Source organism: Coturnix japonica, chromosome 16, assembly GCF_054131305.1.
Source record: "Coturnix japonica strain WE chromosome 16, WE-NBRP24, whole genome shotgun sequence".
NCBI lineage: Eukaryota > Metazoa > Chordata > Aves > Galliformes > Phasianidae > Coturnix > Coturnix japonica.
This window is the reverse complement of record NC_140678.1, coordinates 4,391,832-4,409,758: the sequence shown is the minus strand read 5'-3', so window position 1 is coordinate 4,409,758 and position 17,927 is coordinate 4,391,832. Positions and strand designations below refer to the sequence as shown.

At 54.7% G+C, this 17,927-nt stretch overlaps 2 protein-coding genes across 4 annotated transcripts; both read right to left on the bottom strand.

Annotated features, from left to right (window-relative positions):
* Nucleotides 1–2,288: 2,288 nt before the first annotated feature.
* On the bottom strand, nt 2,289–12,037 carry LOC146758203 (uncharacterized). Of its 3 annotated transcripts, XM_085517399.1 has the most exons (7): nt 10,445–12,037; nt 9,293–9,430; nt 5,718–5,901; nt 4,045–4,163; nt 3,518–3,671; nt 3,107–3,324; nt 2,289–2,906 (listed from the first exon to the last, which is right to left on the bottom strand). In XM_085517399.1, the coding sequence occupies exons 4-7, from the start codon at nt 4,066–4,068 to the stop codon at nt 2,877–2,879; spliced, it is 426 nt and encodes a 141-aa protein (XP_085373525.1). In that variant the 5' UTR covers nt 4,069–4,163; nt 5,718–5,901; nt 9,293–9,430; nt 10,445–12,037; the 3' UTR covers nt 2,289–2,876. The 3 variants fall into 3 exon arrangements, 2 of the variants coding, with proteins under 2 accessions (XP_085373525.1, XP_085373524.1); XM_085517398.1 differs by lacking the exon at nt 10,445–12,037 and having other exon boundaries at nt 9,293–10,418; XR_014934940.1 differs by lacking the exons at nt 2,289–2,906; nt 3,107–3,324; nt 4,045–4,163; nt 9,293–9,430; nt 10,445–12,037 and having other exon boundaries at nt 3,586–3,671; nt 5,718–9,125.
* Nucleotides 12,038–12,612: 575 nt separating this feature from the next.
* LOC146758202 (uncharacterized) lies at nt 12,613–16,411 on the bottom strand. Its single transcript, XM_085517397.1, has 6 exons — nt 16,361–16,411; nt 15,455–16,058; nt 15,169–15,254; nt 14,550–14,674; nt 13,976–14,087; nt 12,613–13,775 (listed from the first exon to the last, which is right to left on the bottom strand). Exons 2-6 carry the CDS (start codon nt 15,782–15,784, stop codon nt 13,040–13,042), a joined length of 1,389 nt encoding a protein of 462 aa, XP_085373523.1. The 5' UTR covers nt 15,785–16,058; nt 16,361–16,411; the 3' UTR covers nt 12,613–13,039.
* Nucleotides 16,412–17,927: the final 1,516 nt, after the last annotated feature.

The following is a 17,927-nucleotide window of genomic DNA, read 5'->3' as shown; positions in this document are numbered from 1 at the left end:
TGCCAGTGCTGCCCTCTGACATCCTCTGGTGCCCAGTGAAGACCCTGATAATCAGTGACATCCCATGATGATCAATAAATCCCTCAGCAAAGCTACACGCTGCGTGTCTGTGTCCTTGTTCTCATGCTCAGCAGGGACAGCTGGGATCTCTCCTTGCCTGGCTGTGGCCACCTCAAAGTGCCGGGAGCCTTCCCCAGCTCCATGCCATGCACACCATGTCCTGCACCCCTGTGGCCTTCCCCACCCTGTCGCATCACCTGCTCCAAAGTCCTAAAGGATGGAGCTCCTCATGCTGCCAAGCAGCCCCAATAACCTCCCTCTGCTCTCTCTCAGCGCCTCCATACAGTTCCTCCCAAACCTGTTACACTTTGATCCACCTCTGCATGGACACAGTGTGACCACGTCACCCTCCTTTTAGCCGCTCTCTTATTGCAGACACTTGGCCCTCCTTTGGGTCTGCTTTATGCCTCTTGTGTCAGAGCCCCAACCCCATTACCCAAAGTCCGCATATCCCCTCCCACAGACACCTCCAATCTCCCGATGACCAACGAAGCCCTCTGATGACCAGTGACACCCCTTCTCGATCACTGAAGCCTTCTGATGGTCAATGAACATCTCTGACAACCAGTGGAGCCCTCTGACAACCAACAAAGCCTTCAGATGACCACAGTCATTTCCTCTGGACACGCTCCAAGGTTGTGATGTCTTCCTTGCAGTGAGGGGCCCAAAAGTGGACACAGCACGGGAGGTGCGGCCTCATCAGAGATGAGTATAAGGGGACAATCACTGCCCCGCTCCTGCTGCCAATGCTGTTTCTAATACAAGCCAGGATGCTGTTGGCCTTCTTGGCCTGCTGGGCACACCAATGGCTCAAGTTCAGCCAAGCATCGATCACTGCCCCCAGGTCCAGGTCCTCTACGCAGCCTTCCAGCCACTCTGCCCCACACCTGAAGATTTGCCTGGGGATGATGTGGTCAAAGCGCAGGATCCGGCTCTTGGTCTTGTTGAACCTCATCCCAATGGGTTCAGCCCAGCCATCCAGCCTGTCCCGATCATTATGTGCTTACCACGGTGGAGGCAACCGCTGGGCGGCTTGAAACATATGCAGTATCCCATCATGCAGTACTGTCCTCTAAACACCATATTAGGTCTCAAGAAAAAATTCTTGTGGCTACGTGGCACCCCAGAAAGAACTGAGTCAGATAATGGGGCTCTGATGACCAGTGCTGCCCTCTGGTGCCCAGTGAAGAAATATCTAGATCACTTATCAGGATGGCAATTGATTGGCAATTGCAACGGCAACGGCAGGTCCCCTTCAAGCAGGAGAGCATGCAGAAAGCAGCGTTGCAACTTTTAGGCCCAGTTACTCCAAGCTGATCACTTTCTCCCCCAGTTCCTCATTGGCTGAGTACTTCAGGATCACAATCTCCCCGACTCTGCACTAAACATACTGGATCCCCTTCCCTTCCCTTCCCCATAGCACATTGCAAAGGAAGACCTCCAAGGCCAAAATCCAGCCTGCCAGGTGCCCTGCCAGGCCAAAAAGCAGTATGCCAATCCAGGGGCTTGGAAAGCAGAACAAGGGAGAAGTTAGGAATAGCGTAGGCGTAGGCTTGGGGTTGGGCTTGGGCTTAGGCGGGATGTTCGATGTGTACCGTAAGGGAATTTGATTCTAGGGCAGTGCAGTCAGTAACTCTGGCTATATATATGTATACAGACACACGTGCATATTGTGTTTTGATTATTGTTTATTTGTATTTAGATGTTTATATTAGCTATGATGTAGTGCTGTAGAATAGCAAGAGAATACAACATTATATAGTTAATATAGATATATAATAGATATAGATATAGATAGATATAATAGATACAGATATATAGATTTATAATAATATAGGTATAGCAATAATGTTGCTATAGAATAGCAATATTACTAAGCCATGCCATTCTTTACCCCTTGCCTCGAACACTTCCAGCTATAGGGTTTTGCTCCTAAAGAGGCAAGGGGTCTTGGAAGAGTCCACACTCAGTCTCCTTGTTCCTTTGATTTTCTTCCAGGAGGTGGCATGCAGGAATGACACAAATGGGTCTCAATGGCATAAGTGGGACTCAGCAGCTGTTTTGCAGCCTCTAGTGGAGCTCTGACTGTCCTGGGCACAACACACCCACATCAGCGTGGGAATGGTGTGCCCTTCCTGCGGAGTGGGGCTGTGGTATTTGGAGACTGACTCCTGGGAGACCCTGTTTCTTTCCTTATGGGTGGCAGAAATGTGGATGTGATGGCGGGGGACTCATGGCTGGTCTCGCCATGAGAAGCCGCTCCTGCCATCTCTTCAGCGGGAGACCCCGCTCCTTCCTTAATGGGTGGCAGCAACCCAGATCTGACAACAAAGGGCTCCTTGGGCAGGCTGGGATCTACGTGAGATGTTTCCGCTGCCGCCTTTTCAGTGGGAGACCCTGTTTTTTCCGTTATGGGTGGCAGCAATCTAGATCTGCTGTGGGAGGACTGCTCGGGCAGGCAGGTCTCACCACAAGATGTTGCTGCTGCCATTTACTTTGGTTGCTCCTGCGCTTCGCTGATCTTCTTAGCCCTCTGCCTGAGAAGTTTCACTGACTCGAATGCCCAAAGCGCCAGCATGGATGGTTTGCCTGGGATCTCCGTGGATAGGCTAGACGTGGACCCAGAGGACGATGCTGGCTCTTGGCTGCATGAGGCCTTGGCTTCCTGCAGCTCGGGCAGCGCACCCTCACGCTGGGCTTCCTCTGCTCCTCCTTCTTCATCGAGGAACTTGATGCATCTTGTTCGGCCCAGCTCTTCTCGGCTCTCTGTTCCCTCCAGGCCCTGCAGCTGGCAGCTCATTGGCTGCTCTGGGGCTTCAGGCACTGCCCGGATGGGTGGCAGAACACTGAAAGGACAGAGCAGGAGAGGTCCACCTGAGTGGCTGAGATGTGGAGAGGGGCCAGCCCTGTGAACTGGGGGGATCCTGCCGTCCCCATCCCAGCACTCTCAGATGCCCACAAACAAGCAGCGACACTTTAGCGTTAGGGAATGGGCTCTCGTTTGGTCACCCCCACGCACATCTCAGCCCACAGCCTCCAGCCTCACCTGTTGGCAATGCTGTGAATAGAACTTCATTTGGAACGTCAGCCCGTCAATGAGGAGCACTCCGACGTCCTTCAGGACCATGGCCACGTTCTCCCCATTTTGCAGGCGGACGGAGAGCAGCAACACCGTGCTTTGGATGCACGACTGCGCTGTCTGCCAGCTCACAAAAGCAGCTGTAGCTACCTGGCTGTACTTCAGGTGCTCCACCTTCCTGGGGGCTGAGAAAATACCAGATACAGGGTTGATGATACGGTTGCTGTTCCACCTAGAACTGCTTCTAAGGGACATCATCCAGAACGGCCCCACGTTTGGACAGGCTCCCCAGAAGGGGAGGTCTGCTTCTGAGAAGGGAGGCAGTGGCCCTGTTTGCCCTGTCCACGAAGCCAGCAGAGATTTAATCCCCCCTCCTACCTGGCAGCGACTCCCTGCGGGCCTTGAGGTGGTGCATAGCTATGAGGTTGCTGGCCAGGTGAAACACGGGCCAGCACAGAGTCACTGTCCTGTCCTCAGTACCGATGTCCTTGGAGATGGTGTCAAAGGAGCCAAAGGTGGGAATCCAGACCCCCTGCGAGTGGAAGAGAAAGGAAAGGCGGAAGCATTACGGGCTGGGATGAAGGCTCATCATCTTCCTCACTAAGCCTTGTCATCTTCCTTGCTGTAAACTTTCAACCCTGCAGGAGGGGCACCCTCCAAACTGGTTCCAGCTGCCCTGTGGACATCTAATCACCCCACTGTTCTCGGGCTGTTCCACCCTTATCTTTATGGCCTTCATCCCCCTTGGTTTTCCACACTCACTGTCTGCACTCCCCATTCTTCTAACAACTTTGACAGAAACCATCTTTCCACTCCCCTGTCCCAGTTTCTGTGACACTTTCTTTCTCTCCCTCACTGTGGGGCCCTTCTATCACCCTTCAGTTCCCCCCTTTTCTTTCACCTACCAGGACTTCCACCTGCTGGATCATTTGATTCTTTCTTGATGTGTTCTGAAATAAGCCCCGCTCTCCACCTTTTCTCTTAGCTCACGCCTCTCCCATACCTCGTATTCCCTTATGGCATCCTGGCACAGACACAAAGAGCACCACCTTCCCACACAAGTCGAACACAAGAGTAGCAAGGTGATGCAAACTAAGAAAAGCTGTTTGAACCATCCTAAAATTGGCAACTAGTAATTTATCCCATAGTCCAGAGAAAGCCATTCCCCAATCAGTGTTATGCCTGCCTACTTCACGTTGCAATACAACTTTGGATAAAGGGGATACCTCCTCTTGGACTGCCCACAGGGCACCTGCATTCTCAGGCATTTCTCAAGCTGCAGAGACGCTCACTATAGCCCTTCACAGCGGTGCTACTTTTAAGACCAGGATAAGAGCTCTCACAAAGCTATGGCATCCCGTATTACACCTTACCAATGGCTTATTCACCCTTCTTAGCCCACCTTGCATTTTTATACTGGCTCCACATAGTCCTCACTATGCCAGGTGGGAGTTTGAGCTCTCCCATCTCCCCACAGCCACCCAAAGCCTTTACCCGAACAACACTTGCTCATTCTATTACTTCCGTTTTGATACTCATGCCCATTAATCAGAGTCTTATTACTTCCCTTCATAGCGGCCACTGTTTAATATGGCACCTGCCCCTCAGTAAATGGACTCCCTTTGGCCGCTTTTATATCTGTACTGAGCAGATGAATTTAGTCACAGGATCCCAGATCACGGTGCTTCCGTCCCTGCCTTTGGTAATCGTGTACAGACCCAGCAATCAAGGAAGTATTATGTTTTTGGAAAGCTACTAATTACACTGCAAAGCAAATTAGTGACCGACTCATCATTTCTTTATGTTTAACTTTCCATGGAGCACTTTCCTTGACAGACCAAGTAGTTCCTCAGCATCTTGGAATCATCTCCTGTCAAAATACTTTAATGACTGCACGTGCCTGAACAGTTCTACAAGGGAAGCCTCCGGCCACTAAAAAAGGTACCAACATACAGCGATACCCCCCTTTTCTTGGTAGCTCTGAGAACTCAATTTGCCACTGTTTCCCTGGAAGGTACCCTTTCCCATTAGGCCCACTTGTGCCCTGTTCCTGGCACTGGGATCGTACTTTGTAGAGTCCATTTGCCCAGTGTATCCCCTTACCTTCCCTTATAACCAGTGTCCATAAAATACTAAGGGGCAGAAGAATGCGACCATCTGGGCATGCACCCACCTTTCAGCTTGCTCTCTTCCCTTTTAAATCATTAATTGCACTCCTGTCCTCTTTAGAATATTTTACAGGTTTTGACTCAGGTTCAGAGATTTTAAGTTTACCGTCTGGAACTGAAACCTTCTTCAACTGCCTGTTCTGCCACCTGACCCATCATCTTATTCCCTATTTCCTGTACAGTGTTGCCTTTCTGATGTCCTTTACAGCGTATAATAACCATTGGTAGATTTACATCATACTGTTTTCCTTGTGTGTGAGCAATCCTTGCCATTTTCAGATGGCACTATGAGCGTGTGGCACCCCAAAGACATAATTAGCATCGGTCGATATAATTAAGGCTCTTGTCAAGGCAGTTATTCCAGCCTTCTGAGGGGAAGTCCCCACAGCTGATGGTAGTGCTTCCATTACCTGCTCAGTAACAGTTACTGCATATCCTGCCTTGCAGCCTCCTTGTCTCACAAAACTGCAGCTGTCGGGAAACCAGGAACTTCTGCATCTTCTAAGGGTTCATCCTTCAGGTCCGACGGACCGGCAGCAACGTGCAGCTTCAGTTGTTTCAAAGCAGTCACGTAATACTGATTCTCCATGAGGTCTGCTAAGGAAAGATACTGGGTTGACAATATTAGGAACAATTATTTCTTTGGGGTGAGAGCCAATGTCCCGCTTTGCCTCCAATACAGTCAACAATGTAGGAGATATTAAAACCGGGATCCTTTGGCCCAGTGTAGATTTATGGGCTTTTTGAATATCGAGCATCAGAGCAGCCACCGCCCTCAGGCACCATGGCCATCCCGTACTCATTTCATCAGGCTGTCTGGAGTCCGTAGCCGTGTATCCATAGTCAGCACCCTCCTGCCATTCCTGGGAACGTATGGAGTTCCTTGGCAGTCTGTGGCGCAGAGGTTTGGCAAATGGTTTCTTTCCTGGCAGTCCTTACTGTGGGAACACAAGAAGGACTGCACGGAGCAGCAGCTGCGGAGCAAGATAAACAGCACAAGAACCAAGGACACCTCGAGGAGAAGAAAGAATGGATGGCGGCTCTGGTTGGATAAGAGCCCACATGAATGGTTGCAGAATGTTGGTGCAATGTTCCGTTGGCGTGTAGGGGTGAATGAGAAAGCCAGAAAAAGAAAACTTGTGAAGGTACAGAAGTGATGTGAGGGGGATCTGCTGGGATGGGGGGAAGCCACACGGGGTGGTGGGGCAGTGAAAGGATGCCTACGGGAAGGCTAAGGGGCACTCTGGGGAAGCTGTGGGGCAGAGCCACACCTAGGAGCTGCCTTTACCCAACACAGTGCTGGTTCTGGAACTGCTGCTGGCCACGGGCCGTGGGCAGTGATGGGGCTGTTCCAGGGCTGCACTAGGATGGCTCTGGGGGCTGCTGTGGGGCAGCAGGTGATGAATCTGTCCTGCACACGGGACTCCCCCATAGCCCCTTAGACTTCCATCTTGCCCCCAGGATGTGGGCGAGATGAGGGTCTAGGGCATATAGAGAGTGCTGTTCTACAGCAACCCCAGAGCCACTCTACAGTACCCCCTGAATGACCCAGGAACAGACCCAGCACTGTCCACAGCCTCATCTGGGCTTATGGGGTTATGGGTCATGTGGAGCCTTGGGGTCACGTGGAGTTATATGGGGTTATGGGGTCATGTGTGGTGATAGATCAGGGCTCCACCTTTGGGCCACAGGGAACCCCAATTTCCTCTCAGGAAGAACTCAATACATGCACTCCAACACTGACCCACATCCCCCATTCTCACCCCAAACCACTCTCTACATGCCCCCGGGCCCCCTACGCCACATCTGTGCCCTACACCTTTTCCAGCACTGCATTCCCCTCCTGCAGCAGCCCCTCCTGTCCCAGCACCGTGCTGCTGGATGGGATCTGGAAGGATACGGGGGTGAAGAGGGGCCCCAGCAGGGCTCTGGGAGTCCTTGAATGGTGATGGGGGTCCTGTCAGGCTAGCAATGGGGAAGGCGTACTGGGTCTGAGGAAGTCCTGGAAGGGTTCTGGGGCTCTGTGGGGGTTGCGGGGTGGCTACAGGTTCTTGGATGGGAAATACTGACGGGTATTGGGGCATTCAGGGAATTATGGGCGGGCTGTCGTGGGAAAGAAAGGGCAACCTTCTGGAAAGCAAGGGGCAGCCACGGGGATGGAAGGAACACCTACTGCAATGCAATGGTAATCTGGGCCGAGGCCAGGGGATAGCCAGGGGAAGAACAGGAAACATAGCTGAGTTCTTCTTCTTTCAAATCACAGAGTCAGAGAACCACAGAATGACCCAGGTTGGAAGGGGCATCAAAGATCATGAAGCTCCAACCCCCCTGCCTGGCAGGGCCACCAAACTTCCATGTTTACTAGATCAGGTTACCCAGGGCCCCATCCAGTCTGGCCTTGGACACCTCCAGGGATGGGGCATCCACAATGTCCCTGGGCAGCCTGTTCCAAGACCTCACCACTCTCCTAGTAAAGAAATCCCTATCTTCTACTTAACAGCTTTGCTGCAAAACTGCCAGAGGAGCTGTAGTCCCACCACCCGTCTCCTGCCTGTGTCAGAAAGAGCTGCACATCAGCCGGGTGCAATTGCCATTCAAAAGCCAGCTCCATCATTGCACTCACATCACCATCCCCTTCAGCATCTGGAACAGACACAGACAGCCAGGCCCTTGTACAGGAACCATTCCTACACAGCCAGGGAAGTCCTTCGCTGTCTTAAGATGCGAGCATCAGAGGAAGAGCTTAAAAGCCTTCAAAACAGGCTACCATGGCACCAACTGTGGAAGCTCAACACACCTTCTTAAGAAGCAGCAAGAGGAACAAATGCACCTGGCTGCTGGAGAGGGCTGTGCTGCATCTCCTGCTGCCACCCTTGGCTTGTCATCGTGCTGCCCAAACTCAGCACGCTCTGAAGGGCCGCAGACTTGCAGGAAAGAACAGAGAGCAAAGAGCTCTGCCTGCATTCCCTGTCAGCACCCAGAGATGAGCCGTACAGCCCTTGCTCTCAGCACACACACCTCCTCTCTCGTACCAGCTGCTTGCATTCCTGCACAGCACTGCTCAAAGCCCTCCTCCAGTTCTCCCTTCACAACACAATACGCAGCCTCTCCCCAGCCACGAGCTCTGGGCTGTTTGATGCCTGTGCCATCAGCGGGACCTGCAGAACAAACCTTGGGCTTCAGAGCTTGGAGGAGACAAGCGCTCTGTCTAGGAACATCCACCATCCAAAGCACTTTAAAGAAGCAGCTTCTTGAAAGCCCTGGATCTCTGTGACACATCAGGAGATGCTGAACTCAACCCGCAGCCCTCTCCACAACGGAAGGGCTCTTCACAACCAGCTGGAGGGGGAGCAAAGACCGTCTCAAGATCTCCAGTCCAACTTCAAGGCCATCAGCCTTCTTGGGCTGTAGCTGTCCAGACCCTGAGGTTGGAGGGCACTTGACCTCCAGTTCCTCTTGGCCTCTGCTCATCTAGACTCCCTCTTTCTTGGCCTCCATGCCTCAGTTTGGCCTCAGGACTACTAAGCTGCAAGGCCTCTTGGCCAGGCTCTTAGCCTCTCTCCAGGCTATTTTACCTGAAGGCCTCTAAGCCTCCTGGGCAACCTCTAGGCCTTCAGGCCTCCCTCTATGCTTCCAGAGCAGCTTGCAGGCATCTGTGCCTCCAGACGTGTTCTCCATCACCCCTCTAAGCCTTCCTTTGTGCCTTAAATACTCATGGACTCGTGGTCTCTTTATTGGCCTCCCTCTGTGCATCAGGCCCCCAAAACCTCAGTGCTTCCAGTCCAGCCCATTGGTACCTCGGTTCAGCTGGTGCTGCTGCAGGCAGTGCTTCCCGTGCCTGCCCAGCCTGCAGCCAGCACACAACCTTAGCGGCCGCCTGCTGCTCACATACAAGCACAAGTGCTGCTGGAGAATCAGAGCAAAGCACAGCCTGAATCACTGCTACCTTGCACTATGGAATGGCTGAGATGCACCACGGCCTCACCTGCTGCCTTCTTGGAAGGGGAGGTTCAGCAGCAGCTCCACTCGTCAGCAAGTCCTCCAGAAACCTCCTTCTTTCTTCCTGAGCAGGAGACTGGACGCTGAAACCTTCTCCAAAGCCATTATTAAACAGTACCTGGACCTGAAGCCCCAGAAGAAAACACAGTTCAGATCCAAGACCACAAAACTGTCATATTCTAGTCCAATACAATTCCAATTCTGATTCAAACTTCAGAGCTAGCATTTCACCCACTCTGCTATGGAAGGGGGAAGGGAGGGGCAAAGGGAATGGGGAAGCGAGGGAGAGCCTTCTTGACCCCACATGCCCCTACAACCCACCCTATAGCCCCATACATCCCCTATAGCCCTGTATCCCACTAGAATCTTCTTACTGCCCACCCACAGCCCCCTAGAGACACGTATCCCCCATAATCCTCCTATAGCCTACCCAGAGCACCCTACAGGCCCCACTTAGAACCTTAGAGCTCCCCCACAGCCCTACAGAGCACCCCAGCCCCCCAGCTCCCTACAGCCCCATGATCCCCTGTAGCCCCCCAAAGCACAGAATCAGCCCTGGACCCCCTCCACAGTCCCCTATATCCTCCCCAGAGCCCCCGCTGTCCCATAGCCTCCTATACCACTTCATTAGTTCCACACAACTTTCTAGAACCCCATAGCCCCCCTGTGGCCACTAGGAAGCTCCCCATAGTCCCATATACACCTACATCTACCCCTGAAGCCCCCCTAGCACCCTACAGCCCCAGATCCTCCTCTATAAGCCCCGCACAGCCCTATATCCCTCTTCAGCATCCTCAGTGCTCCCTATAGCCCCAGATCTCTCCTGACAGCCCCCTCACACCTTTCTATATTCCCACAACAGCTACCTACATCCCCATATCCCCCTACAGCCACCGGCAGACCACACATTCCCCTCACACCTACCCATTTCCTCATATCCCTTGGTATCCCCACACAGCCCACTACAACCCCATATCCCCCACTATTCACCTATATATCCATCCCACTGCCCCCCACAGCCCCACATTACCCTACACTCTCCCTACAGCCCCATATTACCCCATAGTCCTCCCACAGCCTCCTAAACTCCCCCAGTGCCCCCACTCCTCCCTCACTGCCCCCTACACCCACAGCCCACCTCAGCCCCGGGGGGCACCGGGAGCAGCGCTGGACGCCTCGGGGGGGGGGCACCGCCCGGATGCGGGCAGCAGCGCTGCGGCCGTTAAGGCCCCGAGTCCTTCAACCGCTCCAAATCCCCGCATCCCACGCCGGAGGGGAGGGCAGGGCAGGGCGGGCCGCTTCGGGCCGCGCACGGTTCCTCGCCCTGGCCCGGACCCGACCTCCCGCACACCTCCGGCGCCGCCGTCCTCAGCACCGCTCCCGTCGTGCCGCGGTTCCGTCTCGGTGCTGCCCGGACAGCTCCGGCGCGCAGCGGCTGCAGCGGCGCTGCCGTGAAGGGCGGCCCTGGCTGCGGCAGCGGCTTCAGCCGAATGAAGTAACAGCCAGGCGGCCCCGAGCCACAAGATGACGGCTGCTCCCGCGCGCGGAGCCTCAGCCACTCTGCCCCACACCTGAAGATTTGCCTGGGGATGATGTGGTCAAAGCGCAGGATCCGGCTCTTGGTCTTGTTGAACCTCATCCCAATGGGTTCAGCCCAGCCATCCAGCCTGTCCCGATCATTATGTGCTTACCACGGTGGAGGCAACCGCTGGGCGGCTTGAAACATATGCAGTATCCCATCATGCAGTACTGTCCTCTAAACACCATATTAGGTCTCAAGAAAAAATTCTTGTGGCTACATGGCACCCCAGAAAGAACTGAGTCAGATAATGGGGCTCTGATGACCAGTGCTGCCCTCTGGTGCCCAGTGAAGAAATATCTAGATCACTTATCAGGATGGCAATTGATTGGCAATTGCAACGGCAACGGCAGGTCCCCTTCAAGCAGGAGAGCATGCAGAAAGCAGCGTTGCAACTTTTAGGCCCAGTTACTCCAAGCTGATCACTTTCTCCCCCAGTTCCTCATTGGCTGAGTACTTCAGGATCACAATCTCCCCGAAAAAGACCTAGGGGTCCTGATAGATGAGAAACTTAACATGAGCCAGCAGTGCACTCTGGCAGCCCGAAAAGCAAATGGGATCCTGGGCTCCATCAGGAGAGGGGTGGTCAGCAGGGATAGGGAGGTGATCGTCCCTCTCTACTCTGCTCTTGTGAGGCCCCATCTGGAGTACTGTGTCCAGGTGTGGAGCCCTCAGTACAAAAAAGATATGGAGATTTTGGAAAGGGTCCAGAGGAGGGCCACAAAGATGATCAGGGGGCTGGAGCACCTCCCCTATGAGGACAGGCTGAGGGAGTTGGGTTTGTTCAGCCTGGAGAAGAGAAGGTTGCGGGGTGACCTCATTGCAGCCTTTCAGTACCTGAAGGGAACTTACTCCCAGGAGGGGAGTAAACTCTTCGAAAGGGCTGATAATAGCAGGACTAGGGGAAATGGTTTTAAGTTGAAGGAGGGAAGATTTAGGTTGGATGTTAGGGGAAAGTTCTTTACTAGAAGGGTGGTTAGGTCCTGGAACAGGCTGCCCAGTGAGGTTGTGGATGCCCCGTCCTTGGAGGTGTTCAAGACCAGGTTGGACAGGGCCCTGGGCAACCTGATCTAGTAAATGTGTATGTTTGGTGGCCCTGCTAGGCAGGGGGGTTGGAACTACATGATCCTTGAGGTCCCTTCCAACCCGGGTGATTCTGTGATTCTGTGATCATGGAATGCATTTGGATCAGTGATGCATTTGGAATCATGGAATCCTAAAATTGCTCAGGTTGGGGAAGAGCTTCGAGGTCCTGCAGTCCAACTGCAGCCCAACCACGGAACCAATGCAGTCTCTCCAGCTGCATCTGCAGCACCTTTCTCCTCTCCAGCAGATCAGCACTCCCTCCCAGCTCGGTGCTGTCTGTGAACTTACTGAGGGCGCACTCAATGCCCTGGCCGAGATCCCTGATCAAGGCGTTCATTAGGAGCGTCCCCAGTGCCGAGCCCTGGGGACACCACTTGTGACCGGCTGCCAGATGTAAAGGCTGCTCTGGGTGTAGAGGCTTGGCTGAGTGCCTGTCTGAAAACAAACCTGCCAGGAACCAAACAAGGCAGAGGAGCCACGATGCCATGTGAGGTATCTGTATGCCTGCCTATGTATCTGCACAGCAGGCCCGGCTGCCCCTGCTTCCCCGCTTTGTGGGAGCTGGGGGGCTGTGACACGGCACAAATGGCAGTGCAGTCGGTAACTCGGGCTATATATATGTATACAGACACATGTGCATATTGTGTTTTGATTGTTTATTTGTATTTAGATGTTTATATTAAGTATGATGTGATGTAGAATAACAAGAGAATACAATATTATAAAGATATATAATTGATATAGATAGATAGATATAATAGATATAGATATATAGAGAGATTTATAATAATATAGGTATAGCAACAATGTTGCTATAGAATAGCAATATTACTAAGCCATGCCATTCTTTACCCCTTGCCTCGAACACTTCCAGCTATAGGGTTTTGCTCCTAAAGAGGCAAGGGGTCTTGGAAGAGTCCACACTCAGTCTCCTTGTTCCTTTGATTTTCTTCAAGGAGGTGGCATGCAGGAATGACACAAATGGGTCTCAATGGCACAAGTGGGACTCAGCAGCTGTTTTGCAGCCTCTAGTGGAGCTCTGACTGTCCTGGGCACAACACACCCACATCAGCGTGGGTAGGGTGTGCCCTTCCTGCGGAGTGGGGCTTTGGTATTTGGAGACTGACTCCTGGGAGACCCTGTTTCTTTCCTTATGGGTGGCAGAAATGCGGATGTGATGGCGGGGGACTCATGGCTGGTCTCGCCATGAGAAGCCGCTCTTGCCATCTCTTCAGCGGGAGACCCCGCTCCTTCCTTAATGGGTGGCAGCAACCCAGATCTGACAACAGAGGGCTCCTTGGGCAGGCTGGGATCTACGTGAGATGTTTCCGCTGCCACCTTTTCAGTGGGAGACCCTGTTTTTTCCGTTATGGGTGGCAGCAATCTAGATCTGCTGTGGGAGGACTGCTCGGGCAGGCAGGTCTCACCACAAGATGTTGCTGCTGCCATTTCCTTTGGTTGCTCCTGCGCTTTGCTGATCTTCTTAGCCCTTTTCCTGAGAAGTTTCACCGAGTCGCATGCCCGAAGCGCCAGCGTGGATGGTTTGCCTGGGGTCTCTGAGGATAGGCTGGACGCGGACCCAGAGGACGATGCTGGCTCTTGGCTGCACGAGGCCTTGGCTTCCTGCAGCTTGGGCAGCGCACCCTCACGCTGGGCTTCCTCTGCTCCTCCTTCTTCATCGAGGAACTTGATGCGTCTTGTTCGGCCCAGCCCTTCTCGGCTCTCTGTTCCCTCCAGGCCCTGCAGCTGGCAGCTCATTGGCTGCTCTGGGGCTTCAGGCACTGCCCGGATGGGTGGCAGAACACTGAAAGGACAGAGCGGGAGAGGTCCGCCTGAGTGGCTGAGATGTGGAGAGGGGCCAGCCCTGTGAACTGGGGGGATCCTGGCGTCCCCATCCCAGCACTCTCGGGCGCCCACAAACAAGCAGCGACCCTTTGGCGTTAGGGAATGGGCTCTCGTTGGGTCACCCCCACGCACATCCCAGCCCACAGCCTCCAGCCTCACCTGTTGGCAATGCTCTCCCTCCGCAGTCTGTTCTTTATCCTTCGCAACTGCTCTCCATCAACAGTTGCAGTGCTCAGGCGTCTAATATATGTTGGAGTGTTGTCAAATCTCACTGCAGTTGGGAAGGAAGAGGAGATTCACCGTCAAGCCTTTGGCTCGCTCACAAGCAGCACTCAGGCCTGTTCCCAGAACCCGCCCTGAAACCATCTCTGTCTCTACTCCCCCTCTCTGCAGTTCAGCTCTGTTTTGGGCTGCAGGAGGGACGCTGGCTTTGGGAAAGAGGAGCTGGCTGGTGACAAGAAGGTGGCAGGGTGACTTTTGAGGTCCCTGTCCTTCCACTGCGGGAGGGCAGGGCCTGAGATCCCCACATCCTCCTGCCATAGCCAGGGATGGGGGTACGTCACACACAGCACCTTCCTTTTGGACAGGCCAACCACAACCTAAGGGGAAAAGGCCGTGCTGAGCCAGCAGGAAGGTTTGATGCAAGTGAGAGCCCTGGGATGAAGGTCAGCAAGGGTCTGCCCACCACCAGTTGATTGCCCGTGCTGTGGAAAAGAGCTGGAAGCCACTTCACCTTTCTTGGCCCCAGTAAGAGGTGGCAAAGTCTCTTCTTTTGTTGACTTCTGTGACCCAGACAAGCTCCCAGAGGACTTGCGCTGTATCAGGGGCGGCAGTTTGGGGACCAGCTCCATTTGGAACCTGTAAGCGAGGAGAAGGCAGTGAGCGGTGTGACGCAGTGCAACAGCAATCCTTGCTGCTCTCTCTGCTTGTCTGCTCACAGGCACATTTTCATGCCGCATGAAGGCTTTCTAAAGCCGCTAGCACGGTCACTTGGGATAGGAGGAGGGGAAACAGTTTCAGGCAGAAAGAGGGAAGACTGGCTGGGATGGGAGGAAGAAGGTTTTAGCTGGAGGGTGGCGAGGCACTGGGATGTCTTGCCCAGAGAGGTGCTGGGTGCCTGGATAGGCATTCAAGGCCTGGCTGGACCAGCCTCAGAGCAACCTCATTTGGAGGCAGGTGTCCCTGTTGTCCGCAGGGCAGTGGGACCGGGTGCCCTTTTCGGGTTCCTTCCTGCTCCAATCGTTCTGTGATTCTCTGGCACATCCTCCTGGGCAGGACACTGACGGACACGAGGCACAAGCGCTACAGAATGAGAGCTGAGCAGCTGCATCAAGCAGCAGAAAAATACTCACTTGGGTAAGACGACAAGGCATTTTGAGAACACCAGGGAAGCCACTGGTTTCACACGGGACACCCCCATGTCCATCAGCGAGGGGGCCTGCAAGGGAGGAACAGGGAGGTTATGGGATGTCCTGGTCATGGCTGAGGCACTGGGGACACGAGGAGCCCGAGGCAGGGAGAGCTGACAGCACCGCCGCACCTGCACAGCTCGAGCAGCTGCCCAGGTCCTGGTGAGCCGTGTGCGGGCTGAGTGAGGCTGATGGTACTGCCCAGGCTATGGAGAAACCTACGGCTCACCTTGCGAACGGCTCCCCTGAAGTTCTCTTTCCCCAACAGCTTCTCCAGGAAGTCATAATAGAACTTCATTTGGAAAGTCAGCCCGTCAATAAGGAGCACTCCGACATCCTTCAGGACCATGGCCACGTTCTCCCCATTCTGCAGGCAACTGGAGAGCAGCGACACCGTGCTTTGGATGCACGACTTCACTGTCTGCCAGCTCACAGAGGCGGCTGCAGCCACCTGGCTGCAGTGCAGGGGCTCCACCTTCCTTTCGACTGAGAAAATACCAGATACAGGGTTGATGATACGGTTGCTGTTCCACCTAGAACTGCTTCTAAGGGACATCATCCAGATTGGCCCCGCGTTTGGACAGGCTCCCCAGAAGGGGAGGTCTGCTTCTGAGAAGGGAGGCGGTGGCCCTGTTTGCCCTGTCCACGAAGCCAGCAAGGGTTTAATCCCCCCTCCTACCTGGCAGGGACCCCCTGCGGGCCTTGAGGTGGTGCATAGCTATGAGGTTGCTGGCCAGGTGAAACACGGGCCAGCACAGGGTCACAGTCCCGTCCTCCATCCTGATCTCCCTGGAGATGATGTCAAAGGTGCCGAAGGTGGGAATCCAGACCCCCTGCGAGTGGAGGAGGAAGAGAGGGAGGACGCGTTAAGGGCTGGCTGGAGGAAGAGCTGGAGGTGGTCCTTTGTGGGGACAGATCTCAGGAGCCCCCTCCTGCTGTTCAGAGGCACAAGCCAGGGCAGCGGGGACGGCTTTGGGGCTGCACAGCCCTCTCCTTCCCCTCGCCCTCCCTCCCAAATGCAGCTCAGCAGGGAAACACGGGGTAAGCTTCCTGCTGTGTGTGCAGGGGAAGACTCGGAGGAAGTCCAGGCTGAGCCGGACAGGGCGAGGAGGAACCCGGCAGCCAACAAACGCACCTTGTGCACCAGGAGACTCTCGTGTACCAAGGCGGCCACCGCATCCCAGACCGCAACTCGCTCTGCAGATCAAAGGAAAAGCAGGTCACACTCTGCACCTGCCGCTTCCCGGCACCCCTCCCACTGCTGGGCAGGAGGGAGGTGGCACATGTAAAGTGCCATCTCCATCCCAAGACTGGCTGCAGCACCGCTCCCGTGGTGGCTGCGGGCCCGTGTACCTTTGGTATTAGCGCATGTTTGTCCAGAGGCAAGGCCCGCCCTGGGGCCGTTCTCACTCATCCCGGGTTGCTCCTTCTCGGCACCGGCCATGCTGGAGCTCATCCTTCAGATGCGTCTGCTCTGTACCAGATGCTCCTTCAGGATGCAGGACCCTCCTCCGTGCTCTGCCTTCACCCCCCTCCAGGGTGGCCGTGTCACAAACGTCACCACGGCAACGTGGTGACATCATGGCCAGCTGCCCATTATGATGCTGGCACTGCTGCCTGCCCCGCCTGACAGTGCTGACCCATCTCTGCTTTCTCCCTCTCCTGGAGCTGTGAGTTGAGGGGTGACCCTGGGGCGAGGACGGGGCTGGGATGTGTGGCTGTTCTCTCAGTTCCATGGGCCTTGGGGACACCGCGGGGGCTGCTGTTGGGCTCCCTCCTGATATTGGTGGGCAATGGGCAGGGGAAGGAGGCAATGGGGGGCAGTTGGGGCTGAGCAGGCTACAGGACCGTGACTTGGCCACGTTGTTCTAGCGCTCACAATGGGCCCCTGCACCACAGGGCACTTGGGGGACGCTGGGTGTCTCCGCAGCCCTGAGGACCGGGCATCAGGGGCTGGGAATTAATTGATGGCATAGTCATGATGGCATTAATTGATGACTGTCTGTGGCCTGTTCCAGGGGACCTGGGCACTGTCACCTCCAGCCCTTCCCTTGCACTCCATGAAGCTGTGCAGAGGAACGGATCTGGAGGGGGCAGGCCCTATGGATGGCCCAGATTCATCATTAAGGTGGGACAGGGGCTGTGGCTTCTGTCCCCAGGGGACTCAACGTCCTGCCCTGGGTCTCTTGGCTGCTGCCAGACCTTCTCCTGCCCTGAGTCCCTGGGGACAAACCCTGCAGGGACAAGGCTCCTCCTTGCCAGTGCTGCCCTCTGACATCCTCTGGTGCCCAGTGAAGACCCTGATAATCAGTGACATCCCATGATGATCAATAAATCCCTCAGCAAAGCTACACGCTGCGTGTCTGTGTCCTTGTTCTCATGCTCAGCAGGGACAGCTGGGATCTCTCCTTGCCTGGCTGTGGCCACCTCAAAGTGCCGGGAGCCTTCCCCAGCTCCATGCCATGCACACCATGTCCTGCACCCCTGTGGCCTTCCCCACCCTGTCGCATCACCTGCTCCAAAGTCCTAAAGGATGGAGCTCCTCATGCTGCCAAGCAGCCCCAATAACCTCCCTCTGCTCTCTCTCAGCGCCTCCATACAGTTCCTCCCAAACCTGTTACACTTTGATCCACCTCTGCATGGACACAGTGTGACCACGTCACCCTCCTTTTAGCCGCTCTCTTATTGCAGACACTTGGCCC